Source organism: Notothenia rossii (assembly GCF_949606895.1).
Source record: "Notothenia rossii genome assembly, chromosome: 5".
Lineage (NCBI taxonomy): Eukaryota > Metazoa > Chordata > Actinopteri > Perciformes > Nototheniidae > Notothenia > Notothenia rossii.
Window position 1 is genome coordinate 88766068 of NC_136903.1, and position 25037 is coordinate 88791104.

Below are 25037 nucleotides of genomic sequence, written 5' to 3' on the forward strand. Positions count from 1 at the left end.
GTCAGATCTGACTTTAAGGAAATCTATTAAGTCAACAGATTTCACATAACTCTATTTAGTTAGTTCAAATTCATATGTTCACGTTTCAGTTTTTTCAGTATACACGTTATCCTGTTCCATGTAATCCGTTACTCCCCAAACCTGTACACACACACACACACACACACACACACACACACACACACACACACACACACACACACACACACACACACACACACACACACACACACACACACACACACACACACACACACACACACACACCTTAAACCCGCCTCCTTCATCCCCCGAAAAACTCCCATCTCGCTGCCTACCTCTCTATCCTCGCGCCGCCCCTCCACTAAAGTCGGCTCACATCTCCGCAGCGCCAGACGCACCGAGAGACGGTGGAGCGAGAGGAACCGTGCGTAAAAACGCTCTCAGTGTGCATGTGTCGGTGTTGGAGAGTTGGAGAGTGCGCGCTGACAGAGAGGAGCGTCTCCAGATGAGGAGGAAGAACCAGCAGAGATCTTCTTCACTTTTATTGACCTCTAATCCACGCTCTTCTTTGGCTGGCTCAGCGGAAGAAGAAAATAAACATTAAGAAGAAGAAGAAGAAGAAGGGTGCGATTCAGAGTAATTTTTTGTATTTTTAGCATCCCTATTTTCCCCCTCTCCCCGTCCCTTCTGAGTGCGGAGTGGCGGAGGGAGGGACGGGAGAACCGGGCGGACACTCTGCGCGCCTCCCCGGTGGATGAGCCCCTGGATGCGGGACGATGGATTAACAGCCCTCCCCGGAGCCATCAGCTGCTTCTTTTTTCCCCGCCGACCCCCTGTCCTTCTCGGGATTATTTCAGCCCTCTGTGACCCCCCCGACCTCCCTCTCGAGATGAGCGAGGAGTGTGTGTTGCGCTGCGTCCTGATGCTCTGCTGCGCGCTGCTGTCCGCCAACGCGAGCAACTGGCTGTAAGTTGGACTCTTTTCTACAAACACTCTGTTTCACTTTCATCTACCCCCTTTCATTTTCACTCATCCTCTTCTTCTGTCAGCTTTCCCTGCTGCTCAGTGGGCTTCCAGGTTAATTGTTAACCATCACGCATTCACTTTCTTTCTTACTCTCCCCCCTCAGACTTAATAACTGACCAACACAGCTGCATCCCCCCTGAAAAGACCCTTTAAAGAAAGTCACCCAAAAGGGGAAAAACACGTGTTAACTTGGAAGATTGCAGGTTTCCATATAGGTGATGATGATATCCTTGAGTGTATTACATTTTGCATGTGACACGTGTCTTGTATCTATGATACATATATAATGGCAGGTGTAATAAGGACAAGAACATGCACGTGACGCCGTTATACCGTTTTTTTTCATTGCCATTCCATTGCCTACCTTTTTAGTCATGATAAACCTCAACCCCTTCAGAAAACATAGGGAAAGGATGTGGACAAGACGCTGTAGAAATGTATATTTGAGTGCAGCCTTTGAATGCTTATGTGCCAATTTCAAACTATGAAATTGTTTTTTTTGGGAACACTTCAAGGAACTTTTAGGAGTTCACAGACTATTTAAACCTCTGATATGCATGTTTTCATTTAGTCCTACTTTGTCATTACCAACAGCCTATTAAAGGTCATACATAAAGACATGTTGTTGCTGTTAAAACAAGACAGGGGTTGGGGCTTAAGAAACTACTTAAAAAGGAGTTCCCCAATAACGTATAATACAAAAATAAAACATCTTCAGTTCCTAATTATTTTACGGTGATTCAAACAACTGTGATTTCAGTAAAGCTTCTATTTAGACTTCTATCATTACGTTGGTGGAAAGCGGAGACAGTAAAACGATATTAAGAGATAAAGGAAAAGTTTAAAAAGGTATAAGTAATAAGTCCACAGGCGAATATCAGCTCATATATAATTAATCTATGTTTTAAATGTATGTGAAATCAGTCAGACTGCAGTGTGATTGTAGCTGAAGTTGTGCCACTCTTCCTTGTAAAGGTTTGGTCGCATGTGTTTCTATGTGGGAGGAGGTTAGGTGGGTTTTTTGCATTCCTCCGCATGAGGCTCCGCTCCATTTTCTGCTGCCATTCATTCCTCTTAACTTCAGCACAAGCAACACTCATCATTTAGGGAACACCTCACTGTTCTTTCTTGCATATTCTAGTCTTACTTGGCATTGACATTTCTTATTATATCTCACAATTCCCCACATATATAATCCATCGTATAGGGGATACAAATGTGGCTGCTGTGCCAAATAATCACTGCCGGTTGACTTTCATATTTGTATTTTATCTCCCCGTATAAATTCCTTAGTAAGATTTATAGCTCACGATGTGTCTGCAGATGGAGTTACTTATATTGACAGATGCATCAGAATAAATCAAATGAAATCCTTGCCAAACAGCAGTGTCTACCTTGAACTCTGTCACTGAGTGCAGGTAATTGTGCTGTTTGGGGCTGAAGGCGTGGTGACAGCAGAGCGGACATGTTCAGGCAGGACGCGAGCTGCCAGTCTGCTGCACTGTGAGGGAAATAATCTGTGCTGAACGACTGTATCTGAGTCCTCAACACATCAACAAACATCTACAAACATCAAGCGTTGGTTTCACCTCAACAGATCAAATGATACACTCAGGAAAGAAGGATGAGAGAGAGATCAGTGTTCTTCGGATCATAAAAAAGATTCAAGGCTTTTATGTGTACATAGCGTGTAGTTATGACAATGAAAATCTTAGGTCACAGGCTCCACCAACAGTGCAACACAATAACACAGATAATAGTGCAAGTAAATACAAAATATAATATAATAGAAGTAGTGCAAGAATAGACTATATATACAAGTAATTGGGATATTGATATATATGAGTTGAAAAAATATGTTATGGATATTCTTTCAAAAGTTCACGTGTTTAACAGTCTTATGGCCTGTGAGGAAACTGTCCCTGAGTCTGGAGGTTTTAGTCCTGATGCATGCAAACAATCCTGCAGTTTACAGGAGTTTCTTTGCATTAGAGTGATGCAGGAATGAGTCCTAAAACCTAGTCTCAAAAGTCAATATTTTGGAACGTGTTTTAGGTTAGATGGCTGAAATAAGGTCAATCTCAATCTTTATTTATTTATATAGCACATCTAAAACAACCTCAGTGGACCAAAGTGCTGTACAGAAAACAAATAACATATAGAATAACACAATAGGAGTGAAATAATATTTTTTTTTAAATGCATTAATTAGGTCTGTGGTTAACACAATCTGGAGAGATTTTCATGTTTTGTTCTACAACATAAAATGTGTAACAAGTGGCTATATGAGACAAATAAACCTCATCACGCTTAGCGGTGATGATGTGAAGTCATGCGACCGTGATATAGGTCTTTAGTAACCTTTTTATTCCTGGAAATTTAATTTACGCTTAAAAAATGGTCAATAAAATAAAAATGTATGCAGCAGGATGTTAGTTTCCTCAACCTATGTGATAGTGCAACTTGAAAGCATCTTTCATTAGTTCATAGATGCACCTGCTTTGAATGTTATCAGCCGATTACATTGACTTTATGGGGTGTTTTCGGGAGCTATATATTTGACATTACTCTACCTTCTGATAATCTTATAGGCGGTTATCATAATTCGGTAGGCTGGATCACAGCAGGAAGGTTCAACATTGTTATGCGACGACCTCTAGTGGCGACAGTTATTATGACGGGAGCAAAAGGGTGACGTGGAATCCCGATAGCAACGAATACATTTGGTGGGGTGTTTCGGTGGGGGTGTGGTATTGAACGTCGGCGGGAGGGGTGGGGGTGGGCGCTAGTTAACAGCAGCCCTGTCTGTACGCACGGCGACCGGCTCTGTCGTCCAGTGGAAATGCTTCACAAGTCCGCCGGTACGCAAATGCGCTTAGTGAGACAAGTGACAGTACGCATTTCAGATGTTTGCCGCGCATGCGTACCTGCATACCAGTTATGTGCACCCCTGATTATACAGCGGTTTAGAGGCTGAATCTTTGTGTGTAAAATTAGAGGGATGCCCCCTAAGGTCTTCCAGATCTCATCGACCAGTTTGTCCTTCAACTTCATTGGAATAATGGTAACGTTTCAGATGCAGATTATATTTAAATTTGTTCAACTATAAGATGTAATATTGAAACCAGAAAGACTGAAGTCAAAAACCAGTTCTTCCAAGTACTTAAAGATTATTTATCAAGACCAAACATTGTGAAGACTTCAGTTCCTGTTTGCGTAGCATTGAACCCCTCATTGTGCCAAAAAAGCTTCAGCCTCCAAAATATGATCTTGTTTTCCCACTCCTCTAAACTGAATACCTTTTGGGTTTTGGAAAGCTGTTCAGATTTAAAAGAGTAATTTGTCATGTCAACCTGTTTTACAAAAATCATTCATTTATTATTCAGGAAAACACTCAAATTGAATAATTTATAACTGCAGCCCTAGTTCTGTCAGTGCGGGAGAAAAATAAGGCATAGCATTATAGTTTCACAGGTAGAGCATTATTTAAAGGTCCTGTTATACTGTTTTTCATCAATATATTATAGGTCTCAGATACAAACATGTCTTTGAAGTGTTTGGCTCGAAACACCAAACAATCCAAGCCAACAAATCGTGATGACATCATAAAATGGCCAAAATCTGATCAGCTCATTTTCAGACAGGTTTTTATAGAAATTGATCAAAAAGAGAGAGAATCTTTGTTCCTGAAACTTTCAGAGTCTCTTTCCACAGAGGGGACACATGTTGATGTAGAAGAGACATGAAGAAGAGGGGACACATGTTGATGAAGAAGAGACATGAAGAAAAGGGGACACATGTTGATGAAGAAGAGACATGAAGAAGAGGGGACACATGTTGATGAAGAAGAGACATGAAGAAGAGGGGACACATGTTGATGAAGAAGAGACATGAAGAAAAGGGGACACATGTTGATGTAGAAGAGACATGGAGAAGAGGGGACACATGTTGATGTAGAAGAGACATGAAGAAGAGGGGACACATGTTGATGTAGAAGAGACATGGAGAAGAGGGGACACATGTTGATGTAGAAGAGACATGAAGAAGAGGGGACACATGTTGATGTGGAAGAGACATGAAGAAGAGGGGACACATGTTGATGTAGAAGAGACATGAAGAAGAGGGGACACATGTTGATGTAGAAGAGACATGGAGAAGAGGGGACACATGTTGATGTAGAAGAGACATGGAGAAGAGGGGACACATGTTGATGTAGAAGAGACATGAAGAAGAGGGGACTATGTTGATGTAGAAGAGACATGAAGAAGAGGGGATACATGTTGATGTAGAGGAGACATGAAGAAGAGGGGACACATCTCGTTGTAGAAGAGACATGAAGAAGAGGGGACACATGTTGATGTAGAAGAGACATGGAGAAGAGGGGACACATGTTGATGTAGAAGAGACATGGAGAAGAGGGGACACATGTTGATGTTGAAGAGACATGAAGAAGAGGGGACACATCTTGATGTAGAAGAGACATGAAGAAGAGGGGACACATGTTGATGTAGAAGAGACATGAAGAAGAGGGGACACATGTTGATGTAGAAGAGACATGAAGAAGAGGGGATACATGTTGATGTAGAGGAGACATGAAGAAGAGGGGACACATCTCGATGTAGAAGAGACATGAAGAAGAGGGGACACATGTTGATGTAGAAGAGACATGAAGAAGAGGGGACACATCTTGATGTAGAAGAGACATGAAGAAGAGGGGACACATGTTGATGTAGAAGAGACATGAAGAAGAGGGGACACATGTTGATGTAGAAGAGACATGAAGAAGAGGGGATACATGTTGATGTAGAAGAGACATGAAGAAGAGGGGACACATCTCGATGTAGAAGAGACATGAAGAAGAGGGGACACATCTCGATGTAGAAGAGACATGAAGAAGAGGGGACACATGTTGATGTAGAAGAGACATGAAGAAGAGGGGACACATGTTGATGTAGAGGAGACATGAAGAAGAGGGGACACATGTTGATGTAGAAGAGACATGAAGAAGAGGGGACACATGTTGATGTAGAAGAGACATGAAGAAGAGGGGACACATGTCGATGTAGAAGAGACATGACGAAGAGGGGACACATGTTGATGTAGAAGAGACATGAAGAAGAGGGGACACATGTTGATGTAGAAGAGACATGAAGAAGAGGGGACACATGTTGATGTAGAAGAGACATGGAGAAGAGGGGACACATGTTGATGTAGAAGAGACATGAAGAAGAGGGGACACATGCTGATGTAGAAGAGACATGAAGAAGTGGGGACACATGTTGATGTAGAAGAGAAATGAAGAAGAGGGGACACATGTTGATGTAGAAGAGACATAAAGAAGTGTGATTTGCATAATAGGTGACCTTTAAAGACACTTTGATCCACGTGAGTTAAATAGTTTCCAGCAGCTCTCAGCTGTTCTTGCGTCACCTAAAACCGCAGCCTGTTTATTTACCTCACCTGTAGCTGTGCACCTTCAGCCAGGAAGCCATCACTTTGCCAAATCTCTGCGGCTGCTGCTGAGTCATGTTTAGAGTCCCGCTGCCGAATGGGGATTTGAATGCAACTTTTCATTAGTTTGTCCGTCATCACCCTCCTCCTCCTCTTCGTCCTCTTGCCCTGCTCCAACTGGTTCTGCTGCACCTGTACACTGCTCCATGGCTGCTGTGTGTGTGTGTGTGTGTGTGTGTGTGTGTGTGTGTGTGTGTGTGTGTGTGTGTGTGTGTGTGTGTGTGTGTGTGTGTGTGTGTGTGTGTGTGTGTGTGTGTGTGTGTGTGTGTGTGTGTGTGTGTGTGTGTGTGTGTGTGTGTGTGTTTTGAAATCAAATCAAATATCTAGGAATGTACTGGCTAGTGAGACATCCAAATGAAGGAGTCAGGCACATTAAGGGCTTTTAGTCAAGAATAAGAAGAGATTGAGTTGGTTTAACCCTTTCAGTTACTTATTACAGCTAAGGTGAAAATCAAAGTCACATTTATAACGTGGTCATTTTTTGTATCTGGTGTTTGTATAATGAATTTTGAAGTTGCATTCAATGAGATTTGATTTATTTTGAGTGTCAAATTAGGTTGACACTCCGTAACGGATAAACACGTCTACCTGTATTGTGATACATAAAAATATGGAGTTCTGGGCAGCCTTTGGCCTGTTTACCTGTGGTTTTACATGGAATACTAGGAGAGGACAGAGATAGTGGTATTTATTTGATCTATTTCATGGAGAGTACGTGAACTTATTTCTGTCTCCACTGCAGCTGTAGAAATATGAATTATGACACGATTGATTTGGAGATATTTTGTAAGCATCTGGTGCTGGTTACATAAAATATAACTTGTGGATTAGATGCGGATGTGTGGCGTGAAAGTGCTAAACATCACTCGAGTTAGGTAGGAAACAGGAAAGGCCTTCACTAGGCTGCATACAGATTTTTTTGATTGCCACAAAGCTGGTTACAATCATTCATTAATGTTTATATTGGCATCAAGACCCTGATTCGAATAGAGCTTGGCTACTGTGTGTGTGATAACATCAAGTGGATGGTTGACACACAGAGAATAATTGTGATAAAACTGTTGCTTTGTGTTTATATATTAGTGTATCCTTTAATGTAACAATATTGCACTGCTGGATTATCCCCACCACAACAATATACCAACATATCAAACTGCAGAAACAAGGAAATAACCTCAATGTGCCCTAACTGACACATAAATTGAGTTTCCCCACAAACGATTCATTCAAATGTGTTTTTAAATGTTTTCAAAGGATCTTAAAGAGTAAAAAAATCAGACGTTAGAGAAAGTAACCGTAGAGGTTGTGAATAATACTCTCCTCACTATTGCGGCAGCAGAGGGATTACGACTGGCATCTGTCTAAAGAAAAGACAAAAGCCCAGAGCGGCATTGCTCGGTTTCATTTATTTGTTTAGTTAAACTGTCATGAATCTGCTTTGGAGAAAGGATTATAATCCTCAGTTATTTGCTCAGGAGAGGACATCCCCTTTGAAACCTAGAAAGAGTGGAGTGTTTGCTTTTCAAACCCTCCACTTGGATGGCATTCGCTACTGTCAACACCAAGCAACAGATATGGCAGCGACACAGACAGAATACTGAATGAAATGTGGTTCAAATTTGTATAATTTCTAATTCTCCGGTTTACCGCTAAACGTCTGAATTCATTGTTCATTCTTACAACATACCGTTTCTGTGTGTGTGTGTGTGTGTGTGTGTGTGTGTGTGTGTGTGTGTGTGTGTGTGTGTGTGTGTGTGTGTGTGTGTGTGTGTTTGTGCGTGCGTGCGTGCGTGTGTGTATGCATAAGTCCTGTACAACCATGGTGAGGTGCTAAAGAGATGGCAGCTGATGGGTAACCAGAGAAATAGAAAGACCTTGGCATTGCAGTACACCCTGGCGCCTTACACTTCTTTTCACACACACACACACACAAACACACACACACCACACACATGCATGTGGTAAAGCGTTGGCATGTTATTTCGAGCCCTCTTGTCACCAGAGTGTGTACAATTACCGTGACACACTGGGAGCCGTGGGGAATCGCTGAAGATGACCAGATTGCAGCTCCGGCCGATGAGGAAACACCTTTGTCGCTGAAAGACGAGAGAAAGTTCTGTCAGATCCACTTCTGGCTTTTAGGAGACTTAACACACACTCTGAGGGCGTGATGGAGGGCTCGTGGTCGCGGGAAACAATGTCTGTGAACAGCTGATTGCATTTCTGAATCTATAGATGCTTCTGTTAGATCCATTAGCTAGTGAGTGAAATTAAAATGATGGAAACTCGGAACGATTTTCCTTTCAAAACGATTGGAAATGCCATGATAATGTGGTCATTTGCAAATAAACAATACTATAAACCAAATGTTTATAGAGTGTATATTAGAAGTGGATGTAGTTACCATTGGGTTTGAAGCCTCGAGTGGCTTTAAAAGACATATTTAGGCGACAACAATTGTAAATGAACTTGAAAGAGACTGTTTACGGATTAAGTTCTAAGATGAAAACTCAAAGTGTGGTAGCTTCCTGTCAATCACAAGAAAGCCATAACCTACAGCTGCTTTATGGTCTATTCTAATCCATAAAACTCTCATCTAATCTTGTATTTGAGACCATGAACTCATCAGGAAAATGTTTACTTAGGTAATAAATCAAGTGAGAGGTATGGTCATTTTCTTCTAGACTTCTTTACAATCTTTGCAACCTTTAGAGTCACCACCTGCAGGTTATTACATAGAATGCTTTAGTCGATTATGCATTGGCTTCACGGTCACAGAGTTGCTGCTTAGGATAGATGGGAGGCTTAAATCCTGCTGATGTGAAAGGAACAGGTGCATACACGTGCTTTAAAAACAACGACAGGAAGTTATTGTAGTTTTGTCGGCTTACCATTAGAGTCAGAATAAGTAGCTTAAACAGTACTTAACAAGCCTTACTGAAGTTAACGTCAATTACGCACTCCTTCTCTCAGTACTTAGTCAATCGAAATGTACTTTAAAACGATATAACCAACATAATCGTGAGTCAGGATGTGCAGAGCTTCATCTAAAGGCCCAGATACACCGGCCCGAAGTCGGCAGTAAATGGGAGTCGGGCCGAACATGAGCGTGGGCACGCCCTATTCGGAGTGGTGTGCGCCGCACCGTCGGGTCTTTTCTGCCGACCTGACGCCTTTTCTTGCCGATTCAACATGTTGAATCGGCGTCGAGAACACCACCGGAAGTCGGACAAAGGGATAACACTGATTGGCTGTTCAGCTAGCGAACCAGTGCATGAGAAGCGTTAACGGAAGTGAGGGAGGTAAGGAAATGATTTAACACAAGCGTGAGTCCAAGGGCTGCTAGCTCCAGTACCTCCCGTTCGTCCTGCTCCTGTTCGTTCATGTTTTCAATGGACGAGAGTGAAAATGGAAAGAAAAACGCTATTTGTTGTTTGTTTATATCACGGAGTCTGTTCTTCTTCTCTGTCTTCCGGTTGTTCCGGTTGTTGCCTCTTTTGAATGATAAATACACACTACTCAAAGTGTGTTCCGCGGGTGGTCCGTGAGCGCCCCCTAGTGGTCCGTGAGTATATTGGTACAATTCCACATTTGAAATAAATAAATACATTCAAGTTTTCCGCACTCTCGCGGGAATATCTCCGCAATGGAGCGAGGTTAAGTTTAACTTTTTATTGCATGATATAGCCCAGCGCAACACCTGTATCACACATGTTGCCACTTGTTTGTACTATTTTCAGGCGATTTGTAATCTGTTCTAGAAAAACGATGTGTTTTTTGATATTTGTGGAGTTAGGTGGTCCGCGAGTGTTTTATTATTGGTTAAGTGGTCCTTGGTATGAAAAAGTTTGAGAAATACTGGGGGGGGGGTGCTAGCAAATTAATTTCAGTTTTCCGTGTTGTCAGTTTTTTTTTGTTATAATTAGGATCTAAAGAAGTTGCTATGCCTAATGTACATCGTGAAGAAACGTTCGTAATATGCTTAGAAATCATAGGAAAAGTCCCTTCCTTATAACTCTTTGTAGAATTCGCCGAAGCATCAAGTTTTCTTCATCATCAAAGCATCCAGTGATTGTTGTCTGTACATCTATGGGTACATTTTGAAGAAAGACTGCTTTTACCTAGGGATGCTCCGATCGGCCGCCGATCGATATCGGCCGATATTCACTAAATGTCTCTGTGCGCGGCAAAACAAGCTCGCCAAAGTGGCTTCACCGGTCTGGCAGTATTTTAAGGTGTCCGAAACAGACCGCTCATTTCTCCCGCGTTACTCTCCAAAGTTAATGTAAACTTGAATAATGTACTTCATTTGAATTTCATAATTATGTTGGTTGTTCTTTGTGGAAGCTCCAGTGAATGAGTCCCATTAACTGAGTTTTAAACATCACTTTAAATGGAAGATCCCCATAGGCCCCTCCCACTCGATCGGATCGACGATCGGTATTGGCCGATACTGATTCCGGCGATCGGCCCCAACATTGGCGATCGGAGCATCCCTACTTATAGCTAATTCTGCAGACTTCCAATCATGCCAATTTGCTAACATGTAGGACATAAAGGCTAAAGAATTGAGGCACGGTCAAGTCCCTGTCCAGGGTTTAAACTCTTTCATTATTACTGCATGAGCCCACATTGAGAAGCATAAGGAACATTTAAGGATATTTAGAGTAACATTCAATGTTTGACTTTGGTCTACAGTCAAACACATTTGTTTTTTTTCCTCCTTTAAGTTATTTACACCATACTCAATTCATCTTCTTCTCAAAATGGAGAGTTTAAAGTCCTTATCTTACATTAAAAACTTTTTTTGGCAGTTGATTTCTGGGGGGTGTATGCAACAGATAGTCAATGTATGTTTCTTTATTTCATACTGAATAATATGTAAAAAAAGGAAAAATATTAGGTCCAATAAAAAAACTTTGCTTCTGGAAGCAGGCCATTTCGTGACGTCACGTGTGGTTCCCGGCTGCCGCTGTCTGGCTCCCTGCTGCCGTCCGGATCGCACAAATCGCTCCCATTTCTCCCGTAAAACCTTCTCTTTCGGGAACAAATGAACGGTAAAACCATCCCGATTGGTGTTGCTACACCCGCCAACGACACACCTCTTCACCATGATCCGGAAAAAACAAGACAAACTCGGAGATAAACACTGATACACAAAGTTGACATGCGGCTATACCAGCAATGCTACACTGTGTGATGCTGGGACGGGCTGAACTCACCAGGATTCGCGGAACCACACGTGACGTCACGACACAGCACCAAGCAGCGGCAAGTTTGAATCCAGACTTTTCTGGATACCTCTGAATTTGACCCATTTTCCCGATATTAACAAGTGATTTACAGCAAATAGGAAACGATATTCGATCTATATCACGTGTTACTGGAATAAGACCCAACAAGTTAATGCATTTTGAAACAGTTCTATGATCTTTCAGCTACAGTAAATTACGCAAGATAAGGACTTTAAGGAGTTTTAAGAGAAAGTATAAAGAAAGGGATTCTGTTCAGTAGTGATGGCTCGATACCAGATAAGCACCATGTCAAACGTTGCTAACCTCACACACACAGAGAGTCTTTATGCATGCAGACTTGTGTACAGGACACAGTTTATACATGTGTGTTCGCTGTGTAAATAGTTAGCAGGAATGGTGCCTGTCCAAACCTGCCCGCTGCTCATGAATGATTTCACTTTGACATGCCAGCTTATCTCCTTATCTATCCAAAACTGAATGTGAAAACACAAACAACCATAAATTCATCTTTGACACTGTGGAAAAACTCCTAAATAATGCAATCACATTCTTTTCGGCTTATGCGTTCAATCACTTTTTTAATCAACAAATTGGCAATACACTAGATCGGAGCATTACTCTGCATTAATGTACAGTCATCCTGTTCACTTGTGGCACTCTAGTTGGACATTTAGAGTGTCCATTCTTCTAAATTAGACCCTAAATGGCCTAGATTTGTTGATTAGCTGAATGTTTTACCGTTTACATCATCCTTTGATATCGAATAGGCCATAATAAAAATGTATCCCTAAACTGTATCTTACCTTAGATTTCTTATAACTATAGACACATTTTTTATCTCCCATTCAATCCAGATTCTTACAAAAGATGTCCATTCAATGGATCAATGGTCAAGGGCCCAAAATCTGAATGTTCACCCCATGCTTCCTCACCAGATGCTTTGCACACAACTTCTGCTTAGGGAAACAAAAGTGAGAAAAGTTTAGTAGTTATAACAGCGTACATTTCCTATGATTTTCAGATATTTCATAGCAAATAGATGACGTTTTTATGACATACAGATCCTTGACCAATCACAACAGAGCTGGCCAGCTCATCAATCAGAGCAGACTGGGCTCTGGTTTCAGACAGAGGGTGAAAAGAGGTGCTGCAGCACAGGCAGTATGAGAACAATAAAGAGCTTTTTGAACATTAAAACATGGAGACACTACATACTGATATACACCTGAACATCAGCAGGAGAGGACTCTTTAAAGTAGAGACACTACATACTGATATACACCTGAACATCAGCAGGAGAGGACTCTTTAAAGTAGAGACACTACATACTGATATACACCTGAACATCAGCAGGAGAGGACTCTTTAAAGTAGAGACACTACATACTGATATACACCTGAACATCAGCAGGAGAGGACTCTTTAAAGTAGAGACACTACATACTGATATACACCTGAACATCAGCAGGAGAGGACTCTTTAAAGTAGAGACACTACATACTGATATACACCTGAACATCAGCAGGAGAGGACTCTTTAAAGTAGAGACACTACATACTGATATACACCTGAACATCAGCAGGAGAGGACTCTTTAAAGTAGAGACACTACATACTGATATACACCTGAACATCAGCAGGAGAGGACTCTTTAAAGTAGAGACACTACATAATGATATACACCTGAACATCAGCAGGAGAGGACTCTTTAAAGTAGAGACACTACATACTGATATACACCTGAACATCAGCAGGAGAGGACTCTTTAAAGTAGAGACACTACATACTGATATACACCTGAACATCAGCAGGAGAGGACTCTTTAAAGTAGAGACACTACATACTGATATACACCTGAACATCAGCAGGAGAGCACTCTTTAAAGTAGAGACACTACATACTGATATACACCTGAACATCAGCAGGAGAGGACTCTTTAAAGTAGAGACACTACATACTGATATACACCTGAACATCAGCAGGAGAGGACTCTTTAAAGTAGAGACACTACATACTGATATACACCTGAACATCAGCAGGAGAGGACTCTTTAAAGTAGAGACACTACATACTGATATACACCTGAACATCAGCAGGAGAGGACTCTTTAAAGTAGAGACACTACATAATGATATACACCTGAACATCAGCAGGAGAGGACTCTTTAAAGTAGAGACACTACATACTGATATACACCTGAACATCAGCAGGAGAGGACTCTTTAAAGTAGAGACACTACATACTGATATACACCTGAACATCAGCAGGAGAGGACTCTTTAAAGTAGAGACACTACATACTGATATACACCTGAACATCAGCAGGAGAGGACTCTTTAAAGTAGAGACACTACATACTGATATACACCTGAACATCAGCAGGAGAGGACTCTTTAAAGTAGAGACACTACATACTGATATACACCTGAACATCAGCAGGAGAGGACTCTTTAAAGTAGAGACACTACATACTGATATACACCTGAACATCAGCAGGAGAGGACTCTTTAAAGTAGAGACACTACATACTGATATACACCTGAACATCAGCATGAGAGGACTCTTTAAAGTAGAGACACTACATACTGATATACACCTGAACATCAGCAGGAGAGGACTCTTTAAAGTAGAGACACTACATACTGATATACACCTGAACATCAGCAGGAGAGGACTCTTTAAAGTAGAGACACTACATACTGATATACACCTGAACATCAGCAGGAGAGGACTCTTTAAAGTAGAGACACTACATACTGATATACACCTGAACATCAGCAGGAGAGGACTCTTTAAAGTAGAGACACTACATACTGATATACACCTGAACATCAGCAGGAGAGGACTCTTTAAAGTAGAGACACTACATACTGATATACACCTGAACATCAGCAGGAGAGGACTCTTTAAAGTAGAGACACTACATACTGATATACACCTGAACATCAGCAGGAGAGGACTCTTTAAAGTAGAGACACTACTTATTGATATACACCTGAACATCAGCAGGAGAGGACTCTTTAAAGTAGAGACACTACATACTGATATACACCTGAACATCAGCAGGAGAGGACTCTTTAAAGTAGAGACACTACATACTGATATACACCTGAACATCAGCAGGAGAGGACTCTTTAAAGTAGAGACACTACATACTGATATACACCTGAACATCAGCAGGAGAGGACTCTTTAAAGTAGAGACACTACATACTGATATACACCTGAACATCAGCAGGAGAGGACTCTTTAAAGTAGAGACACTACATACTGATATACACCTGAACATCATCAGGAGAGAACTCTTTAAAGTAGAGACACTACATACTGATATACACCTGAACATCAGCAGGAGAGGACTCTTTAAAGTAGAGACACTACATACTGATATACACCTGAACATCATCAGGAGAGGACTCTTTAAAGTAGAGACACTACATACTGATATACACCTGAACATCAGCAGGAGAGGACTCTTTAAAGTAGAGACACTACATACTGATATACACCTGAACATCAGCAGGAGAGGACTCTTTAAAGTAGAGACACTACATACTGATATACACCTGAACATCAGCAGGAGAGGACTCTTTAAAGTAGAGACACTACATACTGATATACACCTGAACATCAGCAGGAGAGGAATCTTTAAAGTAGAGACACTACATACTGATATACACCTGAACATCAGCAGGAGAGGACTCTTTAAAGTAGAGACACTACATACTGATATACACCTGAACATCAGCAGGAGAGGACTCTTTAAAGTAGAGACACTACATACTGATATACACCTGAACATCAGCAGGAGAGGACTCTTTAAAGTAGAGACACTACATACTGATATACACCTGAACATCAGCAGGAGAGGACTCTTTAAAGTAGAGACACTACATACTGATATACACCTGAACATCAGCAGGAGAGGACTCTTTAAAGTAGAGACACTACATACTGATATACACCTGAACATCAGCAGGAGAGGACTCTTTAAAGTAGAGACACTACATACTGATATACACCTGAACATCAGCAGGAGAGGACTCTTTAAAGTAGAGACACTACATACTGATATACACCTGAACATCAGCAGGAGAGGACTCTTTAAAGTAGAGACACTACATACTGATATACACCTGAACATCAGCAGGAGAGGACTCTTTAAAGTAGAGACACTACATACTGATATACACCTGAACATCAGCAGGAGAGGACTCTTTAAAGTAGAGACACTACATACTGATATACACCTGAACATCAGCAGGAGAGGACTCTTTAAAGTAGAGACACTACATACTGATATACACCTGAACATCAGCAGGAGAGGACTCTTTAAAGTAGAGACACTACATACTGATATACACCTGAACATCAGCAGGAGAGGACTCTTTAAAGTAGAGACACTACATACTGATATACACCTGAACATCAGCAGGAGAGGACTCTTTAAAGTAGAGACACTACATACTGATATACACCTGAACATCAGCAGGAGAGGACTCTTTAAAGTAGAGACACTACATACTGATATACACCTGAACATCAGCAGGAGAGGACTCTTTAAAGTAGAGACACTACATACTGATATACACCTGAACATCAGCAGGAGAGGACTCTTTAAAGTAGAGACACTACATACTGATATACACCTGAACATCAGCAGGAGAGGACTCTTTAAAGTAGAGACACTACATACTGATATACACCTGAACATCAGCAGGAGAGGACTCTTTAAAGTAGAGACACTACATACTGATATACACCTGAACATCAGCAGGAGAGGACTCTTTAAAGTAGAGACACTACATACTGATATACACCTGAACATCAGCAGGAGAGGACTCTTTAAAGTAGAGACACTACATACTGATATACACCTGAACATCAGCAGGAGAGGACTCTTTAAAGTAGAGACACTACATACTGATATACACCTGAACATCAGCAGGAGAGGACTCTTTAAAGTAGAGACACTACATACTGATATACACCTGAACATCAGCAGGAGAGGACTCTTTAAAGTAGAGACACTACATACTGATATACACCTGAACATCAGCAGGAGAGGACTCTTCAAAGTAGAGACAATACTAACATAATATGCTTACACCAACATGTGAACAGGTAGGTGACAGGTACACAGCACAGGAATAACGTCCTGCATTTAGAAACAGCTGTTCGCAGCTATTGTTTCCACAGAGCTCCAACGTGCTGCCAACGTGTGATAGATCACCCGAAAGACCTTCACATACAGAAACAAGACAATGGAAGACTCCAAAAAAGAATCTTACAAATGTAATTCTGGATGAGGCCAGTATGCATGAACTTTACATGTGACACACACACACCCACACCCACACCCACACACACACACACACACACACACACACACACACACACACACACACACACACACACACACACACACACACACACACACACACACTGTTTGATGCATGGCCTTGAGGGTCTACAACACCATCAGCAGGCAGGAGGTGTTTATTGTATGGCTCTTATACCACATGTTTGTGAACGTGCGCTACTGTCTTATGAACGTCTGTGTGTGTTTGTGTGTGTGTCGTGTCATGCGTGTGTGTGTGTGTGTGTGTGTGTGTGTGTGTGTGTGTGTGTGTGTGTGTGTGTGTGTGTGTGTGTGTGTGTGTGTGTGTGTGTGTGTGTGTGTGTGTGTGTGCGCGTGTGTGTGTGTGTGTGTGTGTATGTATGTATGTATGTATGTGTGTGTGTGTGTAAGGGGTTGTGGTGTTGGCAGTGTGGTATTTTTAGGGGGAAATGAGCTCTAGTGGAGCCAGTAGCATATAAATACACCCAGACACACACATGTACACACACACACACACACACACACACACACACACACACACAGTTTGGTAACATTGTTAACTGAGCTGAAGATGCTATCCCCTCTTATCATTGTATTGTCTCGCTGCCATTGTGTATCTCCTTCACTTTGTTATTTTAAATGATTACCTTTTGACCTTGTGTATTGTCTTCTCCTCATGTCCACCCTTCCTTCTTATCGTCTATTCCTTTCTTAGAAGCTACCGTTTCCCTCCTACATTTATTTAATCTGTTATTATGATTAAAATTAGATCCACAAAGTCTTTCATACAATATCACACAAACACATACACACACACACACACAAACAAAAACACACACACACACACACACACACACACAAACACACACACACACACACACACACACACACACAAACACACACACACACACACACACACACACACACACACACACACACACACACACACACACACACACACACACACACACACACACACACACACACACACACACCCATTGTTACCACCCCAGCCCTTAAGGTTTTCTTTTAACATTCATTTGATTATTTTTATTCTATAAATATCCATGATAAACATAATTTGGGAATAGCTATTTGAGTATATTTCATTTTTCTCATTTGAATCTATATATTTCTTTGACTTCAAGGTTTAAGAATAACTGATAACTTAAAGAAAAGCAGATTTTTATTTCCAAAACTGTTGCATTAAATATTGAAAATCATAAAAACATTCCCTCTTCTTCACCATATTTTGTTACTAGATAACTGTGTGTTACATAATATTTTAACATAAAATGTTATCAGTATGCAGGTAAAAACACTTGAGTCTAACCTTCTATATCTATTTTCCTCTTAAATATTATTATCACAACAACAAGCCTTGAAATTGTCAGGTTTGGTTTGTGTTTGTCGCCTGCGTTGCTGTTCAGGGAAAGTGAATCCTTTATAGGAGGCAAGATGCAGCTTCTTAAGGCTTCATCATCCTCTCACTTCTCAAAGAAACAAAACATAGGCTGTGTTTCAATGGCCATCCACCAGTTTGTAAGCATTTTAACTAATGGCATGTTAGTTTCTGCAATTAAATAATAGGGGGAAGCAGATCAGTGTGTAGGGACTTGACTTGGGAACTAAAGGGTTGTTGGTTCAAGTCCCAATCGGACCAAAAATACAGAGGGTGCACTAGTAGCTTGGGTTTCCTTGAGCAAGGCACCGAAACATCAACTGTCATCATAGAGTGCCACAATGACGCGTCTTAAAATCCGGAAGTAAACTCCTTCCGGTTCCTTCGACAAAAACGCAATGAGATTTCTTCATAGGATTTTGTAAAATAGCTTGACATAAGGTCTGTGGTTGAGACACATTTAAGAGACGGATCACGTTTTATTCAGCCGGATAATCTCCACATGTCTCCTACTTTAATAATTTTATAATTGTAAATCTAGTCGCCAGAAGCAAAATGCTAACGTTATGCTATTAACGAACTACAGCAGGGTCGCTGCTTCAACGTAACGCCAACTTCAGATCCATATTCAAACATACAGATTCTAAATTGTACAAGTTGGAACGTTTGTTTGAACAGTCTGCAGGAGGCAGGTACTTGCTTTCAAGCAGAACAGAAACTAACTTAGAGGAGTGTTTACGTGTTCGGCGTAATGACGTACAACGGCCTCCACAACTTCTGTAGTGCTATTCAGCCACTTGGTAACAACCATCGTTTTTCAGACACGGAAACTCTTCAGAGATCACCAGCGGGTCACTGCTGATGTATTTAATGTCGTAGAACAAAACGTGATCCGTCTCTTAAATGTGTCTCAACCACAGACCTCATTTCCAGATATTCTCCTAAACCCTTTGGAGAAAATGCATTGCTTTTTTGTCGAAGGAACCGGAAGTGGTAAAATGCTAACTTGCTTCCGGGGTTTAGGACGCGTCACTGTGGCACTCTTTTGGGGATAATTAATTATTTTAAGGACCTTTTTAAAAAATATATAATATGAATGTAATAAAATGCATCCAATGAAGTTACTCACAATTGTTTTTTTTACACGTTTTTTTTTTTACTCTTAACTATTTATTTTAATTCTTCTTGAGTCAACATATTTATAAAGCAACATACTTTACTTGAGTACTGTTTTTGTTTAACCTACAGCACTGGTTAAAACATTTTTACAAGGACGCTTCAGCAAGCCATGGGATTTCACTTTTAGACAGGTTTGGAGGTCCATTTTACGTTAAACTGATGCGTTTTTCTATCTCTGTAGCATTCCCTTATTGAGGTGGCATATTAATACATATATATCGATGTGTTGACATTATTCAGATGTTTTCAAATGCCTGCTGGTTTCTAGAAAATCACATAAATGTAGAGATTCATTTTCCAGATTCAAACTTGTTAAAATCTCTGTCATTGTGGAATAATCCATCAAGTACTTCTTTATGGAAATGAACTGAATCTAACGTGATTTTTAGGAAAGTGCAGACTATTCTTCACATTAGCTTCGTTTCCATTAGGCTGCATTTTTGGGCTTTTAACCAGTGCTTCATGCAAACTAAAGAGGTGAAGGTTGAAGATAAACAGAGGTGGGAAGTAGTGGAGTACAAATACTTTGTTACTGTACTTAGTACATTGTTCTGGTATCAGTACTTTACTCCACTACTTATTTTTCTGACGAATTCTTACTTTTACTTCTTACATTTTGAACACAGATACCTGTACTTTCTGCTTCTTACATGTTGAACACAAATACCTGTACTTTCTACTTCTTACGTGTTGAACACAAATACCTGAACTTTCTACTTCTCTCATTTTCCAAACAGGCTGGTTCCTTTAGTCTGAATGTGTGTTTGGTGGCGTGATCATTATTATTTAGAGTCATTGCGTGCCTATTGATTTGAACACGATCCGTGTATCCATCATTTCCTGGTCTTCTCTAAAGAAGAGGAACCAATGAAAACGTTGTCATGTTGCCGTTGTTCAGCATGGAAACATTAATTAGCTAACAATGACATTATTGTTCTATTAATATAAAGGGAGGTCAGGTACTCTTTAAAACAGCTGCTAGTTATGGGTACTTTTTAATGAAGTACATTTCAAAGCCCATACTTCGTTACTTTTACTTGAGTGAAGAAGTTTAGTCAGTACTTCTACTTTTACCAGAGTATTTTTAAACACGAGTATCTGTACTTCTACTTGAGTAACGGAGGTGTGTACGTTTACCATCTCTGAAGGAAAACTGAGAGGATATCGCCCTCTACAGGTTGCTTTAGGCTTTGCATCCTGTAGGTTTCACTGCTGAGGGACAGTGAGGGTTAACTCAGGTCACTCTCGTTTTAACACTTGGATTAAATCTCCTCTACCTGCTTACTCTCTTCTTGCAGAACTGAATGTACTTTAAACCCCCAGCATATATTGCTCATGCATCAAGTCAAAGACTCGTTGCTTGCAGGTCACTCAGCTGACTTGAGTAAAAGATGTTTCTGAGACTCTTTTCTTGCAGCTTTCCTCTTTGCATTTCCCATCCATGCTATATTTACCTGTCGCTGTGTACCTTTGCTGTGTGCTCAGCGCTGGAAAGGCAAACACGAGGATATTTTCATATAAATACACATTAGAGCTGATGGATGCTACCGTGTGTGTGCATTTTGTGTGTGTGTGTGAGTGTGTGTGCGTCATGCAGATGTGTCCGGCCTCCTCTTTCTCCTCTCCATTTCTATATTATCTACAGTCTATCTATCATCTTATTTTTCTTATTCTTCATGGCCCTCATTTAACTGACTTTATACTTGATTAAAATAAGAGTCTAGCATAAACTCATGGTAAGAAATATGTCAGTATCTACAAGGAAAGTGCAGGACGCAGTTAAAAATAAATTAACAAATACTAATATTACCAGAAAATGAGCTTTATCAGGCCCCTTTAACTTTTGATCCATGATTAAAATTGTCGTTGATTCATTTTATGTTAATCAAACAATACTCCTCTGCAACTATTTCTATTCTATTTTATTTGTTTTATATATATGTTGCTCTGTTGGAGGAGCCTGTGACTTCCGCTTTTCATTCCTATATCTACACTGTAATGTGCAAATGACAATAAAAATGTGAACCTTGAAACGTTGTTCATTGAGAGAGCGTTGTTTCAAAAGGAATTGGTGAATTTTCATGTTAGCCTTTTATTTCCTGTCTGGAGATAACAGCCTGCGTCATGAATGTGTCCTCTGTCTGGAATTATCTCTTATTTCCAGCTCCCATACGGCCGTGGGGGGCTCAGAGTGGGAGGTTTGGAGATCTCCACCTGGGCCGTGGTGCGTTCGGGTGTTTTTGTTGAATTACACATCACAGCCTTCACAACACCACCGGCTCCACTGGGCTTAGGCCCCTGGGATTTAGACACAAAACCACCCGGGGCCAGAGAGGAATGAAGATGAGATGGTGTGTGTAAGAGTGTGTGTGTCCTCTTCAGAGATGGCAAACATACACACATCCTTTACTCAAGTAGAAGTACAGATACTCGTGTTTAAAAATACTCTGGTGAAGGTAGAAGTACTGACTAAACTTCTTTACTCAAGTAAAAGTAAAGAGGCTTTGAAATGTACTTCAGTAAAAAGTACCCATAACTAGCAGCTGTTTTAAAGAGTACCTGACCTCCCTTTATATTAATAGAACAATAATGTCATTGTTAGCTAATGAATGTTTCCATGGTGAACAACGGCAACATGACAACGTTTTCATTGGTCCCTCTTCTTTAGAGAAGACCAGGAAATGATGGATACACGGATCGTGTTCAAATCAATAGGCACGCAATGACTCTAAATAATAATGATCACGCCACCAAACACACATTCAGACTAAAGGAACCAGCCTGTTTGGAAAATGAGAGAAGTAGAAAGTACAGGTATTTGAGTTCAACATGTAAGAAGTAGAAAGTACAGGTATTTGAGTTCAACATGTAAGAAGTAGAAAGTACAGGTATGTGTGTTCAAAATGTGAGAAGTAGAAAGTACAGGTATTTGGGTTCAACATGTAAGAAGTAGAAAGTACAGGTATTTGGGTTCAACATGTAAGAAGTAGAAAGTACAGGTATTTGGGTTCAACATGTGAGAAGTAGAAAGTACAGGTATTTGAGTTCAACATGTAAGAAGTAGAAAGTACAGGTATTTGTGTTCAACATGTGAGAAGTAGAAAGTACAGGTATTTGAGTTCAACATGTAAGAAGTAGAAAGTACAGGTATTTGTGTTCAAAATGTGAGAAGTAGAAAGTACATGTATTTGGGTTCAACATGTAAGAAGTAGAAAGTACAGGTATTTGTGTTCAACATGTAAGAAGTAGAAAGTACATGTATTTGAGTTCAACATGTAAGAAGTAGAAAGTACAGGTATTTGTGTTCAAAATGTGAGAAGTAGAAAGTACAGGTATTTGGGTTCAACATGTAAGAAGTAGAAAGTACAGGTATTTGTGTTCAACATGTAAGAAGTAGAAAGTACAGGTATTTGAGTTCAACATGTAAGAAGTAGAAAGTACAGGTATTTGGGTTCAACATGTAAGAAGTAGAAAGTACAGGTATTTGTGTTCAACATGTAAGAAGTAGAAAGTACAGGTATTTGGGTTCAACATGTAAGAAGTAGAAAGTACAGGTATTTGTGTTCAACATGTAAGAAGTAGAAAGTAAAAAGTCGTCAGAAAAATAAGCAGTGGAGTAAAGTACTGATACCAGAAACATGTACAGTAACAAAGTATTTGTACTTCACTAATTCCCTGGTCCTCTGTCTCCTTGTTGAGGCGTGTTGTTAACCTCGCCTCTGTGAAGGTATACACAGCTAGATAAAAAGAGGCAAGGCTCACACACACTCTCCCAAGGCCTGTGCTAAAATGTTCCCACGCGTACACACACACATATCCAGAAAATCACCTGAATAACGTCTTATCCAATGTTTATTAAATGTTTCCAGGGTGAATGTGGGGCCGATGGGAATGCTGTCCAGGTGTGTGTGTGTGTGTGTGTGTGTGTGTGTGTGTGTGTGTGTGTGTGTGTGTGTGTGTGTGTGTGTGTGTGTGTGTGTGTGTGTGTGTGTGTGTGTGTGTGTGTGTGTGTGTGTGTGTGTGTGTGTGTGTGTGTGTGTGTGTGTGTGTGTGTGTGCCATTGGTTGCTTCAATAGCTGACAGTCCGAATGTAGCGTTCTTCCCGCGGCTACGCTAAACAACAAAGAGAGATCAAACAGCGCACATGGCTTTGATGAAACCTCTCTCTACTGCCATGAGCCAATCAGAGGGGAGAACCTGGAGATTTGGGGAGAGAAATAACCCCACAGATGGCTCCGGGACACAGGGGTTTAGATTTAATGCGACTCAATTCAGACCTCTTGATCTTATACCACTGTTATCTTTCCACATGTTCACTCCAGTGTTCTTCCTGGTTCAATTACCTTCAAAGAGTCTTAATTGTCTTTCGCTGAAACACTTTTATAACCAGAGACTGTTGTTCCTTTGTGGTTTGTTAAAGCGACATTGTGTTGTGAAAAGTTGATCTAAATATTGGCTCTTTGGAAAATGCAGACCTCTACCAAGGTCACATGCTAAGGCCTAAAAGCTGATCTTTTTAGAATGGCCTTTTACTAGATCTTTAAGGCCCCCACTTGTTGCCATGCCAGCGTAAACGTCACTGCTTTTGATTCGTTGTTTTATTTGTTTTTGTTGTTTTGTCTCAACCCTTTTACTTATTATTATTATGCTCTTTGATGGTCCTGTTTCCAGAGCTTGGGAGTCGTTTTTCTGACTTCAGTGGGTTCAGGAGCTTTAACTCGTAATGTGGAAACCACGAGAATGCTACAAAGAATAATTGTAAATGCATTTGGTTTGCAAATTTGAACGACACGTTGATATGTCTTTCCGACTAGAGCGGTGTCCACGTGGATTTTCTCATGCTTCTATCCCTCACTCACTCTCTTCCAGCATTAGGATGTCTTTGTAGCAAAAACAAGATGTGAACACTACATTGACATATCATTAACTTTTGACTTGATATTTAAGAATAATTCTAAATGCATTTTGTCACTCGGAGCATTCGAACGAGACGTTGACATGTCCGAATGGAGCGGTGCAAGTGAATTTTCTCCTTTGGGGAAACTCATTATGATCCTCTCCCTCACTCACTGTTCTCAGTTGATACTACAAAATGTGTTTGAATGAGTTTATCTAACTTGTTTTGCTTCTCTTTCTTGATATTGATAGAAGAGAGCATTGTTAGAGCATTGAGCTGCAATGGTATTGGTTTTTCTTTCTCTTAAGGCCCGGACACACCAAGCCGATTTTGGCCATCGGTGGGCGTCGACACGCCCTACTCAGATTGGTGTGTCCCGCCCCGTCGTGTCTTTTCAGCCGGCCGAAAACCCACCGATTCAACATGTCGAATCGGCGGGCAGTCGGCC

At 40.8% G+C, this 25037-nt stretch overlaps 1 protein-coding gene across 1 annotated transcript in view; it reads left to right on the forward strand.

Annotated features, from left to right (window-relative positions):
- Positions 1–361: 361 nt before the first annotated feature.
- The window catches only part of wnt4 (wingless-type MMTV integration site family, member 4), a 39855-nt gene continuing 15179 nt past the window's right edge, over positions 362–25037 (forward strand). The window contains exon 1 of the mRNA XM_079681643.1: positions 362–948. Coding sequence (XP_079537769.1) covers positions 737–948 — 212 coding nt within the window. The 5' untranslated portion in view covers positions 362–736. The remainder of the gene's footprint in view (positions 949–25037) is intronic.